At 43.2% G+C, this 20,441-nt stretch overlaps 1 protein-coding gene across 1 annotated transcript in view; it reads left to right on the top strand.

Annotated features, from left to right (window-relative positions):
- Positions 1-20,441, top strand: part of FRAS1 (Fraser extracellular matrix complex subunit 1) — a 173,862-nt gene that overhangs the window by 67,311 nt on the left and 86,110 nt on the right. Inside the window, exons 5-13 of the mRNA XM_080407940.1 lie at positions 248-407; positions 990-1,123; positions 3,869-3,952; positions 4,581-4,682; positions 4,786-4,977; positions 9,178-9,267; positions 10,820-10,967; positions 13,292-13,435; positions 13,745-13,879. Coding sequence (XP_080264066.1) covers positions 248-407; positions 990-1,123; positions 3,869-3,952; positions 4,581-4,682; positions 4,786-4,977; positions 9,178-9,267; positions 10,820-10,967; positions 13,292-13,435; positions 13,745-13,879 — 1,189 coding nt within the window. The remainder of the gene's footprint in view (positions 1-247; positions 408-989; positions 1,124-3,868; positions 3,953-4,580; positions 4,683-4,785; positions 4,978-9,177; positions 9,268-10,819; positions 10,968-13,291; positions 13,436-13,744; positions 13,880-20,441) is intronic.

Here is a 20,441-nt window from a genome sequence, read left to right as displayed (position 1 = left end):
CTCTGCAACAGGAAGGAAAATCAGGCTGATCTCCAACTTTGCTACTTTACCAGGATTAGCTTTTTGCCCCAACAGTGCAGCCAGAAGTAAGGGCTACAATGTGCAAAGATTGCCTGGGCCTGCAAAAGAGTAAAACTGATGCTAATGTGGGGGGGCTTAAAAGGGAGAAGAGATATTTACAGCGCTCTCATTGGCAGCTGGATTCATGCGTGTGTTTTCTGTGCCTTTGGTTGTGTTCTGCATGCAGCACGGCACGCAGTGGGCCAGCTCTGGATGTGGCTGGTGCTCCTGTGCCCACGGGAGGGTGAACTGTGCCCCCAGGGCCTGCCCAGCCCTTGCCTGTGGACGAGGGGAGCTGCAATACACCGCGCAGGGATCCTGCTGTCCCAAATGTGTGGGCCATGGCAGTGAGTATTGCATCTGAACTGGCTTCATTGGTCCGAGTAGTCAGTCAGTGGACATCTCCTTGTAGTCCCAAATCTGGAAAGCTTTTCTTCTCTTGTTCAGTTCTGTTGGGAAGACACTGGTCTCAAGTGTGTCTCTTAATTCTCTTTCTGTCCTGCTACCATATTTACATCATTAATGGTTTGACCCATAGGCCAGGAGGAAACTATAAGCTTTAAGCAGTGAGCAAATGTGCCTAATATGTTCTTATTTTGGAGATTAAAATCTGGAAAAAAAGATGCAGGTATTTCTGATGTACTGAGGGGACCTTTGGCACTTTGCGGACTCAGGCTGTGAGCTCCAAAAATGCCTGAGCTATTGGGTACCTTTTCTCATAGTCAAGTGGGAGAGGTGCATCCAGAGCTCTTAATTCACGAGTCTAAATCCCTTGAAAACTGGTGGAATTGTTACTGTCATTACCTGCTTTCACAAACCAGGATTTTGAATCCTGAGATGCACAAAAATCTGTGTTTTAATTCTGGGTGATGGAAAGGGATGAAAGGGCATTAGGAAAGAAAATTATCCGTTGTTTTCATATCTCTTAGAGCCTTGCCTCTTTGATGGACACTTCTTCCAGGATGGTGAGGACTGGCGCCTTGGTCGGTGCTCCAAATGTGTCTGCAGGGACGGTGTGACTCAGTGCTTCACAGCTTCCTGCCAGCCTCTTCTGTGCAGCCAGGTCAGGACCCATTGGCCTCCTGGGGTCATTACTCATCACTGTCACCTTTTCCTTGGCAAGGGCTGTTTCTTGACTAGATGTAAAAGCGGGCAGGCAAATCTTCTGCGTGACAAGTGGGTGATTTGGAAAAGGGATTTTTGATGTGTGAAAATGGTGTGGAGTGATGGTTAAGTCTGTCAGTATACATGTGCTGTCCTGTCTCTTCCCTAATACCTTCTTTCCCCACCATTTTACTCTTATCATGTCTTTGGTAGCTAATTAAGCACAAATACTGTATAAAAACCCTACTTTTTGTTTTGTACTAAAAAAAAATTTGTAGGGTTGATCAGGAAATATTTTTATTTCTGTGAGGGAAGGAATAACACAAGATTTTTAATGGGGCTTTATCTTCACAAATTTCAGTGTTTAATTTGCAGCTGAAAAGATTGGTTTGCAGGTCTTGTTAATTATTTTTTTTACAAGAACTCTAGAAACACAGTTGAAAGTAGTCAAATGCAGATGAAATTCCCCTCTTGACTTTAGTTTAGAAATAGAAGATCACTTCAGCTGAAAGTAAAGTCTCAGAGCACTATTCCTTCAGTGTGCTTGTGTTTAGAAATCAACAAAACCAATAAGGTAAGTCAGGCAAGCTCAAGTAGTGGCTTACACTTTTAGTCGAGTTGAGGGAACTGGGACATTTCTGTCTCCAAGGTGTATGATGTGGACAAATGATGAGTTCTTAGCACTTATGCAGTGATCAACCCAAGCAAAACACTACAGGTTAGTATGCAGTATTAACACAGGGGTTAGTAAAGGCAGGAGGCTATACACGGTACTCCACATTCTATACAAGTGACTTAATTTTTTGAATTCCTGTTATTATATTGGAAGTGCTTAAGGGTGTGACTGTGCTCTTTGGATTTTTTTTCATTGGGCCCATTGTACAAGTTTTCTTGGGCACTCCTTTACAGCAGCGTGCCGTGTTAAGGAAATGAAGGAACTGGCTCTCTGGAAATCTCTTTCTGACCTTGACTTTATGTTTTAGGGGCTGCCATTTGCCAAATATTTGTTAATCTATTACTATGCTCCAAGGATGAATCCAGAAGCTCCCTTGAAATGTCTGCTCCAGCTGAACACTCCTCCCTGTAGCACTGAGAAAAACAAAAGCAGTAGTCAAAAACTTTTTTTTTTCCTGTTGATGCTTACCCAGCTTTCTATTACTGGATCAGATGTTTGTGCAATTAACACTTTTTTTTTTTTTTTGGTAGAAGGAAAGCCCACCTGTTTCTGTGCATGCTAATGGTGTTTTGCTTCGTGTTTAGATAATCAGTTAGTATTCACTGACTAAGTATTGTGCATTAAAATAAATTCATGCCTACTTTAGACTCCTCCTTTCCCACTCCAAATGGACTGAGGTTACCTGCTGGCTGATTGTTCTAATGTTTAATCGGATTTAATTTATGGAAACAGAAACAACTGTGTTGTTGCTGTGACATATGTGAGAATAATCAACTGAGAGCATCCAAGTTAACACCAGCTAATGCTGGTGATGTTTCAGATATTTCCTACCAAGATGCCCAGTAGGAGGGATGTTGGTAGGATGTGCAAGGATCCTGTTCTGCTGTCAGTCGTACCTGACTTTTTCTTTCCTGTGCCTTTACCTCTGTCACTTTCTTCATTCTCCACTTCCTGTCAAAAGCAAATACATAAACTCTCCCAGTATTAAATTCTCATTTTCCATCTTCCAGATAACTATGCCCTTCCCTGCGTGCTAAGGGAGAGGAACTTCACAAATGCTTGCTGCATAAAGGAGTGCACCTGGATGTTCTGCCACATATCCCACCAAAATCCACGAAAGTTCTTTTAACTCTGCTAGGAAACCTATCATTGATAAGTTTTATACTTGTAAAGTCTTCCACTCTTTCTTTGAAAGCTAGTGATTTGACTAACAAAGCAGATGAAATAATAGTGCTTGGCATTTCAACACTACTTTCAGTCCACAAATCAGTCTTCAGTCATCCTGAACTGGATGGAGGGAGGTGCAGGTGAATAACACTTTCCCAAATCACTGGATGTATGCAAAATTATAGCAGGGGAATCGCAGACATGATTTTGGATGGATGAAGTTGAGGCATGCAGGAACTGTTACATTGATGTGAAGTGCCAACCTATTTCAATGTGATTTAAATTAGTCATGAAAAGGTTTAAAATGGGATAATCCAGTTTTAAGCATAATTTAACACCTGTACAGACAGTTGTGCTGAAAGGATTTAACTAAAATAGTGCAAATGCCTGAGAGATGGCGAGTGTAAATCACACATTCAAGAGACTCAAAATGTGGCAGTACCAGGGATAAAACCTCTTCTCTCCTCCATCTCATGCTTTAGTGTGCTTTTCTACATAGCTTGAGATATACTCTGTTTTCCTCTGTATATCTGTATACCTGAATATATGTACTTTATCTCGTGTGTGTGTGTGTGTGTGTGTGTCTTTATCTGCATGTATGTATCTATCTGTGTATTTGGACCTCAGTTGCCATCCAAAGAAGTCCAGAAAATGAGATGAAGGAAATACTTTTCTTGCTAGCTTTCTACACTAATCTCATGCTGTGAAGACTGCCCCCAGATACTGGAGCCAAAATGAAGCCTTGATTGACCCCAGGTTATCACACAGATACTAAATGCCTGGCATTCCAGGCAGTGATGCTGAGCCCCGTGTTAACTGTTAATGCTCTTATTTTACTTGTCTCTCCTGGTTTCTCTTTAGGATGAAGTTATGGTTATGTCTCCTGGAAAATGCTGCCCGGAATGTGTTCCGAAGCCCTGCTCAGTGTCAGGAAGAGTGTACCAGGTAACCTTTGACAAGCCACACCAAAAGGCAGTTGTTCACAAATTCTGGCACACATTGCTCTCCCTACTCCCTGACATCTGACTTTCTGCCAGCACTGTTAGTTTAGTACAACTGTTGCTTTTTTTCTTCCTGGAAAGCCAGAAGAGTTGAAAGAAATTAGGACTAGGTAAGAATTTGCTGGCAAGCAGAAAGGAAGTTTGCACGGTGAAGCAGATCAGGCACTTTCTTTTCACACTTTTTGGAAGGAGGAAAGCAGAAAGCATTGGTGAAGGTCAAAGTGTTTATAGCTTTTATTGTATCACCTGAAATTAATTTAATGCATTATTTAATGAATGTATGTCTGCGGGTTTTTCTGTTAATGATTATTTTTTGCTAATAATAGTTGTTAAGGCCTCGCTAATGTCACTAGCTTGCAAGTAATGAGGAATACACACTATAGTGTCTAGACCTCATACCTTTTCTTCCTGTTTGCTGATCACATACAGGTGAGCGGTTTTTAAGAAGTTTATTATTAGATACAGACATGCAGAAGGAGCCATCATATTCCATAAGCAGCACAGATTTCTGGGAAGGATTTGGTTATTTACAAAGAGTATTTAACGATTGTATATGTGTTCTTTTTGAACAGCATGGTGAGCAGTGGAAAAAAAATGCCTGCACTGCATGTGCGTGTCACAGAGGAGAAGTCAGATGTCTGAGAGAGACCTGTGATGCTATTACCTGTGAGAAGGTAGTTAAAAATCATTCACCTCTGATACCCTGGCTGTACACATCGCCGTGCCCATGCCATAAGGTTCAGACAGTCCTGCTCAATGGTTGCTGATGTTTTGTAGGGGGAGAAGAAAGTGCAGCGTCCTGGGAAGTGCTGTGAGGAGTGTGTGTCTTCCAAGAGAAACTGCTTGTATGATGGCACTATCAGGTACCACAGTGAGATGTGGAATAGCACTCAGTGTGACTTCTGCATGTGTGATGAAGGGCACGTCACTTGCCAGGAAGCAGAGTGTGCCAAAGTGGAGTGTGCCAAGGTAAGAATGTTTTTTTTCTTTCAGGATATATCAGTCAAGTCTTGTGATATTTTTTCCTCCTCTTTTTTTTCTCGACTGACATCTTGAGACACTCAAAAAAACAGCCCTTCTCTCAGGGCTTGTTCTGTGCATTTACGTTGAAAACACTTCACAGGAAAGTAGAGTAAACTTTGGATTTTCCTTGCAAGTTTGACTGCTCAGTGGGCTTGCATTGTGAAGCAAGCCAGTGTGAATCGGTGACTAATCTAGCTTGGATTCCCTCCCAGGCTGTTGTCTGTCTACTACAATGGAGGGTCAGACACTCAGATGTTTCAGTGACCACCAACTTTACCAAGAGCTGAACATAGGGAGAGGCATACAGGTCAGAGATAGTTAAAAGCTTAAGAAATGTTCCTTTTATCTTCATTCTGTATGCTACAGTGGGCTTCAGTAAAGTAGTTGGATATGGAAGTTGATGTTCCACTTCTCTCCATTTTTTCCGTGCCGTTCTTGGCATGGAAGTGAAGCTGGTAAGGTATTTTATTCCCAGTGCTGTTTATTCCAAAACTAATCCCCCCTCGTCCCCCAGTTATGTTTGTTCTCTAGAGGATGTGCAAAATGCATTAGATAGGGTTGAATGCTTCACACACAGACATACACAAATACGTTTTGAATTGCCTTTTTGCAGTGGAGTAAGACTTCTGTGTTGTTTGTCACTACACCTGTTTTAATTGGTGGGCTCAGATCTACTTTATACCTACTACTCCACGGTGTCAGTGAAGAGAAGGGAAGGAATTGTAGCTTTCTGAGTTTTCTCTCTCAGTAGCAACGCTTTTCTGGTGACTCTGCCTGTATGCTAAATCTTGAGTAGCAGCAGCTTTGTGTTGTGTCTGAAATCCAGCCAAAATCTGGGCATAATAGATTCACTAGATTTTATTGTTTTAATGAGTGTTCAAAAAAGTGTGAATCCGCCCATGGGATCACAAATGATGATCATGCAGAGAGGATGCATCTAGGAATAAAAGTGTATGCTTGTTCATCTGATTTTGTGCCTTTTAAACAGCAAAATACATGGAGTGTGGGACCCAAACTCTTGCCACTGGCGTAGTACTGCTGGTGATCATCTGACCTTAAACTGCATGCAGAGAATTTGCTGGGTGGAAAGTCGTGGTTGTCATAAAATCTTGTGCACTTGCATCTGTTTCAGTCAGCTTCCTGCGTGCTTATGGCTGTAAATTGGATCATTTACACTAATGATGATGGCATGCTGTCATGGCTCAGTAGGGAGAATTATTTAATATTCATGCTCATATCTTGGGTACTGACAAAGAATCCATTATTCAGAAAAGCCAAGGATATTTTACAGAACAATAGCTGGAGACGTTAACATGTAGGGTTCAAAACTAGGGGTTTCAAAAGTGTGCAGCATTATCACTTACGTAGCAATTTTTCAAACTTGGGCACTCAAAGGTAAGCACCCCTCTAAAAGCCCGAGCATCTAAAAAAGTGGTGGTGTTTGTCAGAGTATGAACTGCTGCAATTTTGAATTGAATGAAACGGGATTGCTAGTGAGACAGAAGGAGGAAGACTGCATCAGTGTTGCAGACAAGAGTTATGGTCCCACTTGATAAAAGATATTTGCCCAAGGTTTTATAATTCTGCATGACTTCCCTTAAGATAACCCAGCTTCCTCAAGTCGTGTTCAGCCATAGTTTACCTTAATAGTACAAGGTGAAGTTACTACAATAAAGTATTTACTCAAAAAGCAGATGGAGTATTTTCTTTTTCCTTTGCTTTTTCCTTTTTGAGTTGCAGGTCTGTTTTTTAGGCACCTGCATCAATAAATGGGAGCTGATGTGAAGCTAGGAGCATTTGGATTCATCCCTTCATTAAGGCACTATTAATTTCCTGGTCACATCATCCTGTTTAAAGTGTAATGAGGCCACAGATATGAACTGCAAATCCTAGACAGCTCGACGTAGTATAGCAGCGTTACCTGAGGGTAGAGTAGAGGTTTAGTTTATAAACCCTTTCAAGCAAACCTGTCCAGCAACTGCCAGATGAAAGTGTCTATGGTGATTCTGACCTAATCTTCAAAAAAACATTTTCAGCGGGTTACTGATGAGCTAGGAATACAAGTTACGTGGCAGGCAGGGTTAGCTGTGGATGTTGAAGTGGATACGCTCAGCCAAATCTGCTCAAGCTGTCAGAGCATGAAGTAATCCTGCTGGAGCACTTGCCAGCATCCCAGCTAAGTGAGCACACTCGTGGCAATGTTCAGAGGAGGACGAGTTATGGGTGCTACCAAGGGATGCTGCAGCCTACCTGAGTAGGCTGGCGATGGAGTATTTCTGCTAGCAGTCCTGCAGCCCCAGAAACTACAGGATCAGTAACATGGAGCTTGCAGGGTGCTGTATAGCCAGCAAGCTGCACAAGTCTTTCTGATACTCAGAAGAAATGGAGCTGGGGGGTTGAGAGTTACGAATGGTGCATGTAGATGTAGGTGTGTACGTGTTTGAGAGGGATTACATAAAATATTTCTTATCTTTTCTGCCTCCAGCCCATCACTGCCGTTCAATATTCTCAAGCTGGAATACAATGAATCTCTCTTCAGCAAAGCCACAAGTTATCTGACATAGCCTCTCCCTTTTCTGAGTCTTGGCAGAGCAGTGTGGTTGCATTTTTTTTTGGCTAGGCAAGCCATGTTCCCTGGCTAGCTGTTCTCAGTTTACCTGTAGCGTGTGTTTATGTATGTGGGTGGGGATGTAGGCAGAGGTGTGGATAGGAGAGTTTATGGTATATAGTAGTGACATGAGATCCAACCACTGCCGATGACATTTTGAAGTAATGATTTAAGAGCAAAAATGTATAGAACCAGCAGAGAGAGATTTAGGCTGTGTGTGGTCCTTGATGACTAAGAGCCATATGGTTCCTCCTGTCTTACCCATTCTCAGAAACACACCAGGGTTGTGAGAGGGTGGCCTGACTTGGTTGTTCTACTTTGTTGAAACTAAGAGTGACCAGTGATGTTACTGCCCTATCTATGTCTAAAGTAATTCGCATACAAAAATTGGTGAGAGTGCCAATGTGGCACAGTGGAAAATATGGAGCAGATGCCCAGTTGGTGTAAATCAGCAAAGCCATTTGGTAAACTTGGCGCTCAGCTGAATTTTGTGAGCCATCAGAAGAAAACAGCTACACGCTGAAACGGAAACCAGTGTGAGCTGTGGGGTTTCAGTGGGTGTGTGAGCCCCTTGCAGGCATTTAATGAACGGTTGTGACTTCTCTGTTGTGGCAGGTAAGGAAGCAACCTGGTTGCAAAAGGAGGAGGATTATGCCTGCTAAGACTTGGGGAGGGGTATTAAGACTGACATTTAATGGGTGTAGATTAAACAAGTGCTTAGTGGAGGTTGGCACCAAGTCCAATTTAGTCATTTATTTGTAACTACTTAATTGTAGTGGGTTTGTATACATATGTCTGTTTTCTGACTAGTATGGATTACCTTACCTATGTTTACAGTGTGTGAGAATCTGGCCCAGAAAAGCTACTAAGGTCAGGAAATCGAAGCTGTTTCTTTTGAGCTGTGTCCTGGCTCCCTAGGACGGTGTCTCCCTCCTTTTCTAAATACTCAGCTTCCACTTGGGCACAAAAAGTTGTGATGAATTAGGACACTTTATTCCTGTCTCCTGCTGCTAAATTCTTATCTTCAAACTGAAGTTATTTAAGTGCATTCTATGGAATTGTACCATTGTAACAAAGAACAGTCTTCTTCCGTCCTGGATAAACAGAGCGTGTGCTTTGAAATTCTCTTGGGGGAAAAAAAAAAAGTAGAACGTTCAAAATGAAGGTAAGCTTCTATGCATTGAAATCGTGACAGTGGTCCAGTAAGATCCTAGTGATCCATGGTAAAAATATGTGGAACAGTAAAAATATTCTCTGTACTTGCAGTGGATTATACTGGGTCTTTCTCTGCAGGATTTAGGAATGGGGTAATGGCCTTATCACTGAATTCCCTGGCCTTTTCTGAGATTTGTTCTGCAACTGCACCAAGCAGATTTTTCAAACTGTACCTACAGAGATGGAGTAGGCTAGAGAGAAGATAAGGTGAAATTAGATATCGGAGATTGCATTCCAGGGCAGGAGCTGCTCTGTCTCTGCATTCCACAGTATTTTTGGTGATGTTGGTTCCATTTGAATTACTGCAACCTTTCTCTTCACAGAGTGAAGAATTAATTCACTTAGATGGGAAGTGCTGTCCTGAGTGTATCTTGAGTAATAATTACTGTGTTTACAAAGAACATACCAAAGCTGTGAGTATCCTGGTACTTCGGAGCACATGGTAGTAAGTTCTGCTCATAAAGATTTGGGGAAATTGGCTCTCCTCTCCAGTTCTGAGAAGAATCTTATTTGCAAGTGTAGCAGAAAAATAATCCCTTAATATTGTTTGTAGGTTGCTTTTACAACTTACAGAATGCACTTGTTTATACTGCGTGTATCTGCTGCAGAGTTTAAGTTTGCCTTGCTTTCCTTTGTGCAGCATAATCAATCATTTCCCTTTAATATTTAATATATGTACTCATAGGTTTCCTGCACATCTCATGGACTTAAAGATTCCTGACTTGAATCCTATAAAGTAGAAGCTACAGAGCTGGGGCAATGTATAGCTTTCTGCCTATGTATCCCACCGATTATAATTTTTACTCTAACAGGAGTCCATTACTTCATGAATATTTTCAAGGAACTTTCCTTCTGAAGTTAAATAAAAAGGAAACATGAAGTATCTTGGTTTTAATGTACCAGTAATGGACTTTTCATTGCTCTGGCAGATGAGGACTGGAGCTAATAGCTGCTGTTTGCCAACAGATGTGAGAAATGGGAAGTTTAATACTGTTCTGTGGGTTTTTTTTTCTAATGCTAATACTTTTCTTTCCTCAACTCTCTTTCTCTGACCCAAGTGAGGTAAAATATATTAAGGTGTCAGGTTTATTCCAGTTTGTGCTTTATTCCTTTTAAGAGAGGCACTGTCACAAAAGCTTCACGGGCGTTTAAAATGCTCGCTGTCTCTTTTCTGTCTTTTGACTTCCTCACATGTTGCCAGCAGAACCTCGGCCACCAGGGGCAGGCCTAAGGATGCACATCGCGGGAGAGGAACCATGGGTGCAACATCTCTTCCCTCCACTGACTAGTAAAAGTAGGCAGGTGTCAGGTGCCATGGGTGGTTCTGGAGAGAGCCGGCAGTACCTCTTCACCTATGTGGCGTTTCGGCCCATCCTCAGTGGTGGAAAGCCAAGCAATTGAAGAGAGGAGAAGAGGACATAAAACGTGGTGACGGTTAGAAAGAGATTTAAAGTGTGACAAAAAGGTCATTATGCAAAGACATAGATTCAGACAGAGGACAGATGACAGGTATCTGTTCAGATACAGAGCAGATTCAAGCACTTGGTACCAGGTTGTGAAAAAGAAGCAGACAAGTGAGGCAGCAAAATTTGGAGACAGAAGATGCTTTGAGTGAGAGAAGACAAAGGGAGGTGAAGAAGTAGAAAAGCCTTACTGCTAACTGAAAAAACACGCTGCTTTGGAGGGAGTGCTGAGAGGGAATGTGTTCAGGTGTTCCAGGCCAAGGACTTTTCTCGGTAGGCGCTTTGCAGGCTGCCTGATTCCGGAAAGGCAAAGAGGGCAAGAGGGTGATGGTAGAGAGGCATGCAGTCCCGTCTTGGCAGGCGGCGGTGCTGAAACGCTCCCAGAAATGTTTAATTTACTGTAGTACTGATGTAGCCTTGCAGTTTCCATGCACAGCAAAAATACGTTGTGCAGAGGCTCTCCTTTGCTGCTGATGCTGGCCGTTTGGTTTTTCTTGTGCAGAACGGAGAGACGTGGGAGGAAGGGCCGTGTGGAGAGTGCGAGTGCCGGGACGCAGTGGTGACGTGCTTCCAGCGCTCCTGCCCACCCTGCCCGCTGGGCAGCGTGGCTTTTGAGGTGAAGGGTGACTGCTGCCTGCACTGCGCACCAGGTACAGACGCAGGGTCCGTCATTTCTTAACGTCCCTCGTGTTGGGTGGGAGCATGTGCGTCAGTACACCTCTGGCACAAGGGGTTGTTCCGGCATCCCTGCGCCCTCACTTCCTCACTTCTGACACCTGTGTTGAATGTTAACTTGTCTTTGGTTTTCAGTTGCTAATTAACTGGTTTCCATATCATTGTATTAAGGTTCTCAGAGAGGCTGAGGGCTCCATCCAAAAGCTCCCACTGACTTCCCTTGGTTTAAATTATATCTTTCTTTTAGCAAAAGAGTTTCTCCTTGGGGTTGGTTTTGGGCAATGTTTTGTCTTTTTTCTTCAACATGAATTTCATAAAGCAGAGGACTGTTCCTTTCTGAATCCTAACATGAGTTTTGGAGTTTATGGGCTCTTGATTATTTCTTGGGAGTGGAAAGAAGTTAGAGCCCGCTTACACTGTTACACCACAAGCTCACCTGGGGCTGAATGGCTGTTGGTTAATAATTGTGTGGAAAGATTAGGATAGCCATAGCTTAGATATTAATTTTGCATATAAATTTGTTTTTCTCCAGGATATTGTCATTCTCCTTGGTTTACATTTCATAGTTGGTAGGCTTTAGCTGTGGTTTGCTAATTTTTCATGTTGGTAGCTCTCTTGTTGCATTCATATAACTTTGGTTTTATCAGAGTGCTCCAGTTAATGTTTTATCTCAGTAAAAAGAAAACAGCTTCACAGTTTAATTATGCTGTCATTTGCAGGAAAGCCTTGGCATATTTGCCGTATTAGTGTTTTAAAGTTTGTTATTTACTGCATGCTAATAAAAAGGCAAAGCACTATTAATTGAGACGTGAGAAAAATGGGTTTTGGACAGTTCAGGTAAAATTGTCCTGGATTTTCCAAAGGGAACAGCATCTGCACAGGTTCTAAGGAGGGGGCAGTTTATAAAGTGCTCTCAGTTGCCCTCTGTGCTCCTTATCAAGTGGTCCCACTGTGTACTGGGTACCCATGAAAATCTGACCTCTTAGTGTAGCTGCTGTAATGGTAGCATTTTGGAAGACCCAGGCTTTAAAGTCATAGTATTGGACAGAGAGCCAAACTTGCAATTTGTGTCCAAAATGGTAAACGGAAATTTCCTTTACTGAAACCTGCTGTTTTGTCTCTGTCTTTTTCTGGTTTGCATTGGAGGGGATGAGAAACAAATGCAAAATCCAGCCTGCAGCAGTTCAATCTGTGAGCCCAGAGCATCGGTCCCTAACGCATCTGCTTCGTTAAAGCCAGTAAAAATTTATTGCTGCTTCTCACAGATGTGCTGGGGGAAGCAGGCAGAGAGAACCCATTCATTCTCAGCCAGTGTAAAGCATATAGCCCTAAGCATAGCTGTGTTTATGTTAAAACCAGCAAATATGCCCTCTCACTAGGAACATTTGGGTTGGAGCAGAGGGAATTTTTTTGTACCTAGAGAAAAATTGCCCATTCTGCACCTCTCCAAGAAGTCTCCAGTTCATTGTCAGACTGGAAGGTTGGGGCTGCATATACCTGTGGAAAGTTATTGCAAAGAAATAGATAGAGACAGAGTTTTCTATTCATTCTCCCTGTTTATCACATTATCCTCCTGTTTATTCATTGTTGTCTTCAACTGTGTGTCTTCTGTAGCTTTTGATTCCACATTCTTTCCTTAGATACATCTGCCTGGAAAATTGCAGGTTGTTTAGTGTAAATGAAAGAGAGGTTTCGCACTGGGATCCTTTTTGCTGACTTGTCAGGAAGGAACAGGCACCTTTTCTTCCAGCAATCAAAAGCAGCTCAGTAGTAAAGCAAAAGTAGTCCTTCTCTTGGCTCTGCAGAGAGCGCAGCCACGCCATTTGAGAAGACATCTGTGGTCAGGAAATGCTTGCTACAGTGCTGCAGCATAAAGCTTTTGGCTGGAGGGGGAGTTGTGTGCCACCTGTACTCCAACCTGGCATGAGCACAATTTTGACTTCTTGCAGGGTCTGACTGAAGGAAACTCAAATCCAGGTTGTTCCGGATTGTTAGTTCCTGATGACTTACGATTTTTAGTGCTGTGAAACCCTGTGAATGATGAATATCCTTTTTATCAATAGTCTAGAAAATCTGAGTCTGTGTAATAACTTCTCACACACTAGAATACAGCAATATAATATTTAGCCCCTTTCATGCAATCTTGGAAAAAAACCCACTCTCAAACTAACACACCTTGAACCACCAACAGAACCAAGTAATGAATTTGGCTTTGATTTTGAAGTATGAATTGGTTTGTACCTTCCTGGTTGAAAACACTGCTGACGGTTTTTACCTTTGTGGCTTTTCTTTGTGCCAGTTGAATGCCACCCAGACTGTCTGACCTGCTCTGAGGCCTTTGATCACTGTAGCGCCTGCCGCGACCCAAGGAGGCAGCTGCAGAATGGGCGCTGTGTGGAGATGTGTGAGCTGGGCTTCTACCAGGATGGGGGGACTTGCTTAGGTAATTTCTGCATCTGTCAGATGACTTATCTCCTCTGTTGCATGCTGTGCTTTTGTTAGTAGGATCTCACAGGCTTATTATAAAGAGATTGCCAGGCTTTGTTTGGAAAAGCACTCAGGCACATACTGAGTAGTAACCATGGACTTAAGACTTCAGAAGGTTTCCGGTGGAAGCCCCTGAAAAATGCAAATTCTCAAACTTTTGCCAAAATGAGGCAAAATGGTCTCATTTTATCAGAGCAGGGGAGTCTTGCTGCATCAAGACATTTGGGATTAATACATCTTTCTCCTCTATTGTTTCTGTTGGAAGCCTGCAATGAAACGTGCTCAGCCTGTACCAATGGATTTGAGTGCTCCTCGTGCCAGACATCCCTGCTACTGAAGAACGGGCAGTGTGTGGCTTCGTGTGGGAAGGGATACTTCCAGGATCAGCTCCTCTGCATAGGTAACTCAGAGCAAAAAAGTGCTTTTGATAGCAAAACAACAGACAAAAGCTATACCTGAGCTATTAGATATACTTTCTGTTGGGGGATCTGCTGTTGACATAGGTGTTAATGTTTACCCTAGAGTAAAGGAAGGAGGGAACAGAGGAACTAAGTCATATGGTGTAAAATTGATTACTGGTTGGAGAAATAGTCATTAAAATTCCTCAGTGGATCAGTTCTGTTGGCCTAAAACTCTGTTTTTGAATGCTGAGGTTTGTCACCACTGTCCTTTTTCAATTCAGAATGCCCTTTTGGAAATGTGACTGTGGTTTTTGTGGTGTTAAGGGTACAGAGCAGGATGTATGCACTGATTTTACTAAGAATGTAACACCCTGAGCCATGCCGGCCGATCTGATCCACAGGGGTTTTCTTCAAGTCCAGTGCAGACTTAACTGCATCTGCTAATGCCAGACCTTTCAGGAGATGGTACTTTGAGGTGTATAGAAAATTGCTTGAAGGGGTGAGGGATTGACAGGACTCAGAAAAGCTCACAGAAAATACTTTCTGAAAAAGGTTTTGCTTTGTTTTGCCATTCATTTGCTTCACATGGTGTGTTCTTCCTGAAAGCTGATTGGACTAACTGTTCTCAGGAAGCATATTTACAAAGTAAATTAGTAATTCTATAAAACACTGAGATGTGTCTAAATCTTATATCTTAGCAATTGGAAAGACTGAGAATAAGACTGGAAAGTTACATTTTTTATCTTTGATGAACTATGATAGTGCATTTATGAGCTTCCCTTGCTTCTTTGAAATACTTGTACTTTTCACAAACTGTAAGGCAGCTGCTTTTTCATCATGACAGTTTAATTGTTTTCTCCAAAGTTAACACTTTTCTCCTCTTGATGTTGGTCTTTTTAAAAGGCGTCTAATTATTTCTGCAGCTCTAATTCAGCAAAGGGGTGGAGCACATGCTTAACTTCTTGAGGCATCACTTTAATTTCTTTGGAACTAGCTCTCTTGCTTAAAATTAAATTCAGGCTTAGGGCTTTTGGCAGATTTCAGGGGAAGACACTTTATATTGTAAGTCCAGTTTCCTTTTCTGAAGTGGTTTTCCTCAAAGAGCTGACCATTTGTTTCAGGTTTTGAAAGTCTGGTAAGCCTCTGTCCTCCAGCAGTGACTATAGACTAGAGCCCCATTGTGCATGTATAAAGAGAAAAGAGTGACCCAGTCCAAAAGAATTTATAGACTTAAGTATCAAATAATCTTGTACTTCACTTGGTTTTATTTTACCATTTCCTTTCCACCTGCTCCTAGTGTTTTAATTGGCAATGCCCATGTACTGCTGAAGTGGTAGGGAAGGGCTAATGTTTCATTTTATTACTGGTTTGTAGATTACTGATTGCACATTCCATCCAAATTTGCAGTCACGCATGCTTGTAGCTGAAAGTTGCTGGGAAAATTTGTTCCTGTTTCCTTAAGGGAATTAAACCAATTTGCTTTAGTTCTGCCTGGCTGCATTTTCTGCATAAAGTCAAACCAGTGGAGAAAGTCTTAAATTTCAGATACGGTCCATAATTCATTGCCATTTGCTCTTTCATTGTATCCTCTTTATCTTTACAAATCTGTAATCTGATCATCCAGCAAGCATTAGACTATTCAGAAATATTTTTCTTACAATGGTTTTAACATCTACAATAAACATGTTTCAAAATCACAAAAAGAATGAACTAGACTGTGTTAATTGCTGTAGTTCCAGTAATATCCTTCTTGAGGAATTTAGTCTGGAGATGAAAAAGACCTGTAAGACCAGGTTTCTTATTCCATCCTGTCATTGAAATGCTGTTGTCTGCATTGTAACAAAACACAATGAATTAACCGTTCCTTTTGTTTGTGTTTTATAATATCTGGTCTGATTGAATCTGGTTTGAATTTTGGAATACAGTTGTTTGATTTCTGCCCTATTTTAATCTTACACCAGGGTTGTTTCCTGCCCCTGTCCCTCTGCCTGCTTCTGTAAAGTATTAAATCCATTAAGAGAAGGTAAAGTTGAGAATAAAAGGTAATAGGTTCAGTTATGTAGCAGTGTATTTAAAGATCACGGATCAGTTTGTATCAGGCTTAGGGTGGAGTGGTAGATGAAGTCTTCCTTCTCGGGAACAGGCTGTGGAAACAGTTAAGAACCCGCCTGCCGAAGGCAAAGCAAAGGGAAGTGAAAATAAAAGATGCCTGCCTGGTAGAATAGAAGGGCTCGACGGACTTGCAGTGTTCAGTGCTCTCACTGCATTTTTCTAACTTAATTATTTATGTTTTCCAGATTATTCAAAAGCCTAGGCAGAACTCAAGTATTTCTGCTTTCATCTCCCAAAGCGCGAATGTAGAAATGTGAAAGCTGACACTAAGAGACCCAGCTTACCGTAGCAAAACACTTGAATTTTTATTCATGACCTGTTGTTTTGTTCTGCCCTATCTGGCTGCAGAGGCTCACCTTGAGGATAAATGGCTGAACATGGCTAAGCTGAGCTTGCCCAGCTCATGGTGAGGAGGGCAGATTAGAGGTGATTAGCGGTACCCTGTGGCATAGAGTGGTGGGACCCCATCTGTGCTTTCCCAAAGCCAAGCAGTGACATCTTGTTGTGTTCTTGCTGGGACACCGTTTGCGTTAGCCCTCCTGCTGTCTTCAAACCTGGGAATGTTATACCTGCCCTGGTGCAGATAAGAGAGAGTTTGGTGAGCGGATCTTTAATTGATCCTCTGACTTGTGGTCAATCATGAAAGAACAGAAACATCGCTTTGCAGGACCTCTCAACTTCTAAAAGCCTGGGCTTGTGTCACTTCTCTGTGACTCCTAGAACTGACCCCACAACACCTGAGTAACAGAGAAGAGAAAAAGACCTGTTGGCTCAGGAGCCACTGGAATGTTCTTTTGTGAACCACAAAACGAGACCCAGGAAGTTTTGTCTGTTTAACATTGATTTTCGGGAAAGACATGTTACTGCAGCTTAACGAATACCATCGTGTCAGCTGAGGCAGAGTAATTGCACACCTTATTGCAACTGGAAGGTCAGCTATCTTCTCTTGAACATCTTTCCTTCAGCAGCAGTGTCTGGTTTAGCTGCAGGGTCTTGTCTGTATAGTCCAGGATCCTCACTGAAGGGAGGAGGCAATGCAAAACGGCCCCTACAAATGTGAACTGAAAATAGCCAGGAAGGGGGAAAACAGTTTCCTGGCGATGCAGTCACTTCTGTTGATTTATTTTCACATAGCCGCTTAGTTGCTGTAGGCAAAGATGTTTTAGCTGACAGTGGCTCCATTGAATGCTTCCATTTTTTCCCCTGCTTTTTCAGCAGAGGTGGTGACCGGCTGTTTGGGCAAGGAGCAGCTGTTGAGTCTGGCAGTGATCCAGTGCTGAAAGAACCAAAGTTTCTGCAGGCAGGGTGTGCATGAGTGTGCATCAGCACAGGGCAGGAATAGGTTGGGACTGCTGTTCCAACTGCATGAGCCCAGGTCCTACACATTTGGGATCCATAGCTTACAACTCCAGCTGCAGTTGTACCATCTGATGGCAAACAGAGTGGAGATACTGGCTGAAACTTAGTAGCTGCTGGACTTGTGACAAAAAAAAAAGTCCTCAAGACATGTGAAAATAAATTGCCTGGTGCCTGTCGCTGCCAGCACGAGAAGTGAAGGATCGGATCTGTAGGAGCATGAATCAGGCTGTGCGTGTTTGTCATCTGGAGACTGGCAGCTGGTAACTCCTGGAGGCACAGGCCACCTCATACAGAAATGGCTGCATCAGAGGAGTCGGAGCCGCTTCCCAGGGAGGGCTCACATGGCAGAGCTAGTGACTGGAGCAGCGCATCAGAGCTGAGTCTCTTGCTGCAAGAATTCTTTTTGGTTGGCCCACCTAGGAAATTGTTTAAATCCTGTACTTTGAGTTGTTTGTACTGCTTCCAAATGCTAAATCTGGCTGTCTTGCTAAAAATCAGGTTGCATTCTTTCTCCTTTCCTTCCTTTCTTCCAAACTCTGCTACTTAGATCCCTCCTGTTTCTGTCCCTTTCTGTCTCAAAGAAGCCATTTGGGCCTGGTCTGGTAGCTTGGAGTCCAGAGGATCTGTTTCATATCAGTTTGCTAAATTCACTGCAGCATCCCAGAAGGTCTGATGACCTCTGGTACGTTGTACTTCATCTTTACTTCTCTCACTGTAGCTTTTCCATAGCTGAGATACCTCAGAAGTCATATCCCCCATCTAGGAAGACATGCAATTTTAACACAACAGCTGCTTCACTAGAAGACTTGAAAGCTGCTGTGATACCCAAGAGTGGATTTGCAGGATCTTTGCCAAGGGCTAGTGAGAGCCAACTGGTAACTGGAGAGAGGGAGTGGAAGTAAGATCTTAAAATCCTTCAGCCTGCAGACTGAGCTGGTTTGTATCATTACCTGGCTTGAGTCAAGACATTACATATTTCCCCAGCAGAAGTGACACTGGGAGTGCTCTTAGCCCACTTTGTCTAAAACACCCTTCCTTCTTGTCTCACTCCCTTTCTTGGTAGCTGTGTGTAGAGTAGCACTTGTGTTGAGTTTCTTTTGGCAGCAGAGAAACGTAGAACCACAGAATGGTTTGGGCTGGAAGAGACCTTGAAGACCCTCCAGTTCCCACCCTCTGCCACGGGCAGGGACCCCTCCCACCAGCCCAGGCTGCTCCCAGCCCCGTCCAGCCTGGCCTTGAGCACTGCCAGGGATGGGGCACCCACAGCTGCTCTGGGCAGCCTGTGCCAGCGCCTCACCGCCCTCACGGTAAAGAACTTCTTCCTAATATCTGATCTAAATTTATCCTCTTTCATCTTAAAACCATTCTTCCTTGTCCTATCTATGGGGGAGTGGGCTGGGCTGCCTATCCGCTGCTCTGTTAGCCCTATGGGCATGTGTCCATAGAAAGGCCAGAGAGCCAGAAGGGAAGGCAAGCTGGGAGTTAGGTTATTCAAACTGCAGTTAGCTGTAGCCAAGGACAGTAGTGGTGGTGACAAAAGCTCAGCAGAATGGCCGTGTGCAGACTTAGGTAGAGGTGCCAGTACTGCTGGGCACCATCTCCAAAGAAGAGCCTGAGATGTGGGTCCAGCCATTCCAAAGACCTTTTGAGCCTGGGTGTTGTTTATGGCAGACTCACATCCAGCAAAATGTGTGGCACTGGAGCGAGGTGAAGACATTATTCTGACATACACAGAGGGACAGCTTGAGGCAGCTGCTGGAGTGAAGAGATTGAGGTGTGGATGTGCTCTGGAGAGCTTGGTGTAGTGCTGGCAGCAAACAGTGTGCGGTGGGAACCAAAGAACACTTGCCCAACTGACCTGGCTTTCGTCAAAAGTGCATTTTTAATACAGCTGGATGCAAGGTTGCCTGTTTAACAACGGAGTCTGGAGGCCAGGCTGCTAGGAGAGAAAAGTATCTTGGAAAGGAGCAGCATCTCCAGAGAGGACTTGAGAACTCTGCAAATAACTGGGTGCGTTCAGATGTGTCAACATATTGAGGCAAGTTAACAGCGGGGCAGGTCAAGCTGTGCAGTGGGAAGTCTATAATTAGAGCATCCGAGTCCTGGTGCCCACTCTTTCAAAAAGAAATTGAAAGTCTGAGCTCAGAGAGGAGCAAAGCATTCATGTCTGGAAGGTGAAGTGAGGACATTTACAGCGTGAACTCATACTCTGCAGTTAACTTTCGAGTGTAGACGTGCCCCAGGAGTCATCCAAGCTGGAATGAGATGCAGCTTTTTATCAGCAAGGGAAATTATCAACTGGAAAGAAAAAGTGTGCACAATCTTTACCTTGGGATGGGCTGTTTCGTATTCATTGTGTTGTGACTCAGCCATAATTAGATGCACTTGATAGCAATGACCACACTTGCTGTAGAAGCCAGGGGGAACATCCTTTTGGGTACAGGATGCCCAGCATTCTTACGATACTCTCCTCACATAGTTCAGGAACTAGAAGAGCCACAGAATTCGGGAGAGGTCAGGAAAAAAGGTACGGGAAGGTGAGAAAGGGGAAAGCAAGAACAAGGCAGTAGGAGAAGATGAGAAAAGGGAAAATAAACAAAGGTGAAAGTGTGGAGAAGGAGCATCCAGAATATCAAAGACCATGTGCTGGGCATGAACTCAAATGTCCTGTGTCTTGGCCTCCTAAACACTCCTTGTTCTAACCCCATGCATGTCACATCACATCTCTTGTGTTTCAGTTCCCTGCATACGAGATGGAGATGATAACCCTTCCCTGCCTTGAGGAGCAGTGAGATCCACTAAGATGTGGTGTTTATCTTGTGCTGTGCAGTGTGACTCACGTATAAACATAAACAGGTGCTCCGTCTCATTAATTTAACGAACACGAGACAAACAAAAACTATGGCCTCAAGCAGAGAGAAGCAGCACAGAAACCATGCAAAACAAGAGTGAGATGGGAGTGGTGATCACTGGTTTGCTGTGAACTTAGGGCTACCTGGACTGCAAACACTTTCGCTCTCACCTGTTATTGGGGAGAGGATGAATTGCCTCTCACTTAGGGGGGTTACTTTGGCAGGAAGGTGTTTGCTT

Source organism: Falco punctatus (assembly GCF_963210335.1).
Source record: "Falco punctatus genome assembly, chromosome: 1".
NCBI classification, from domain to species: domain Eukaryota; kingdom Metazoa; phylum Chordata; class Aves; order Falconiformes; family Falconidae; genus Falco; species Falco punctatus.
The sequence above is the reverse complement of the archived record's forward strand: the minus strand, read 5'-3'. Positions and strand labels throughout refer to the sequence as shown.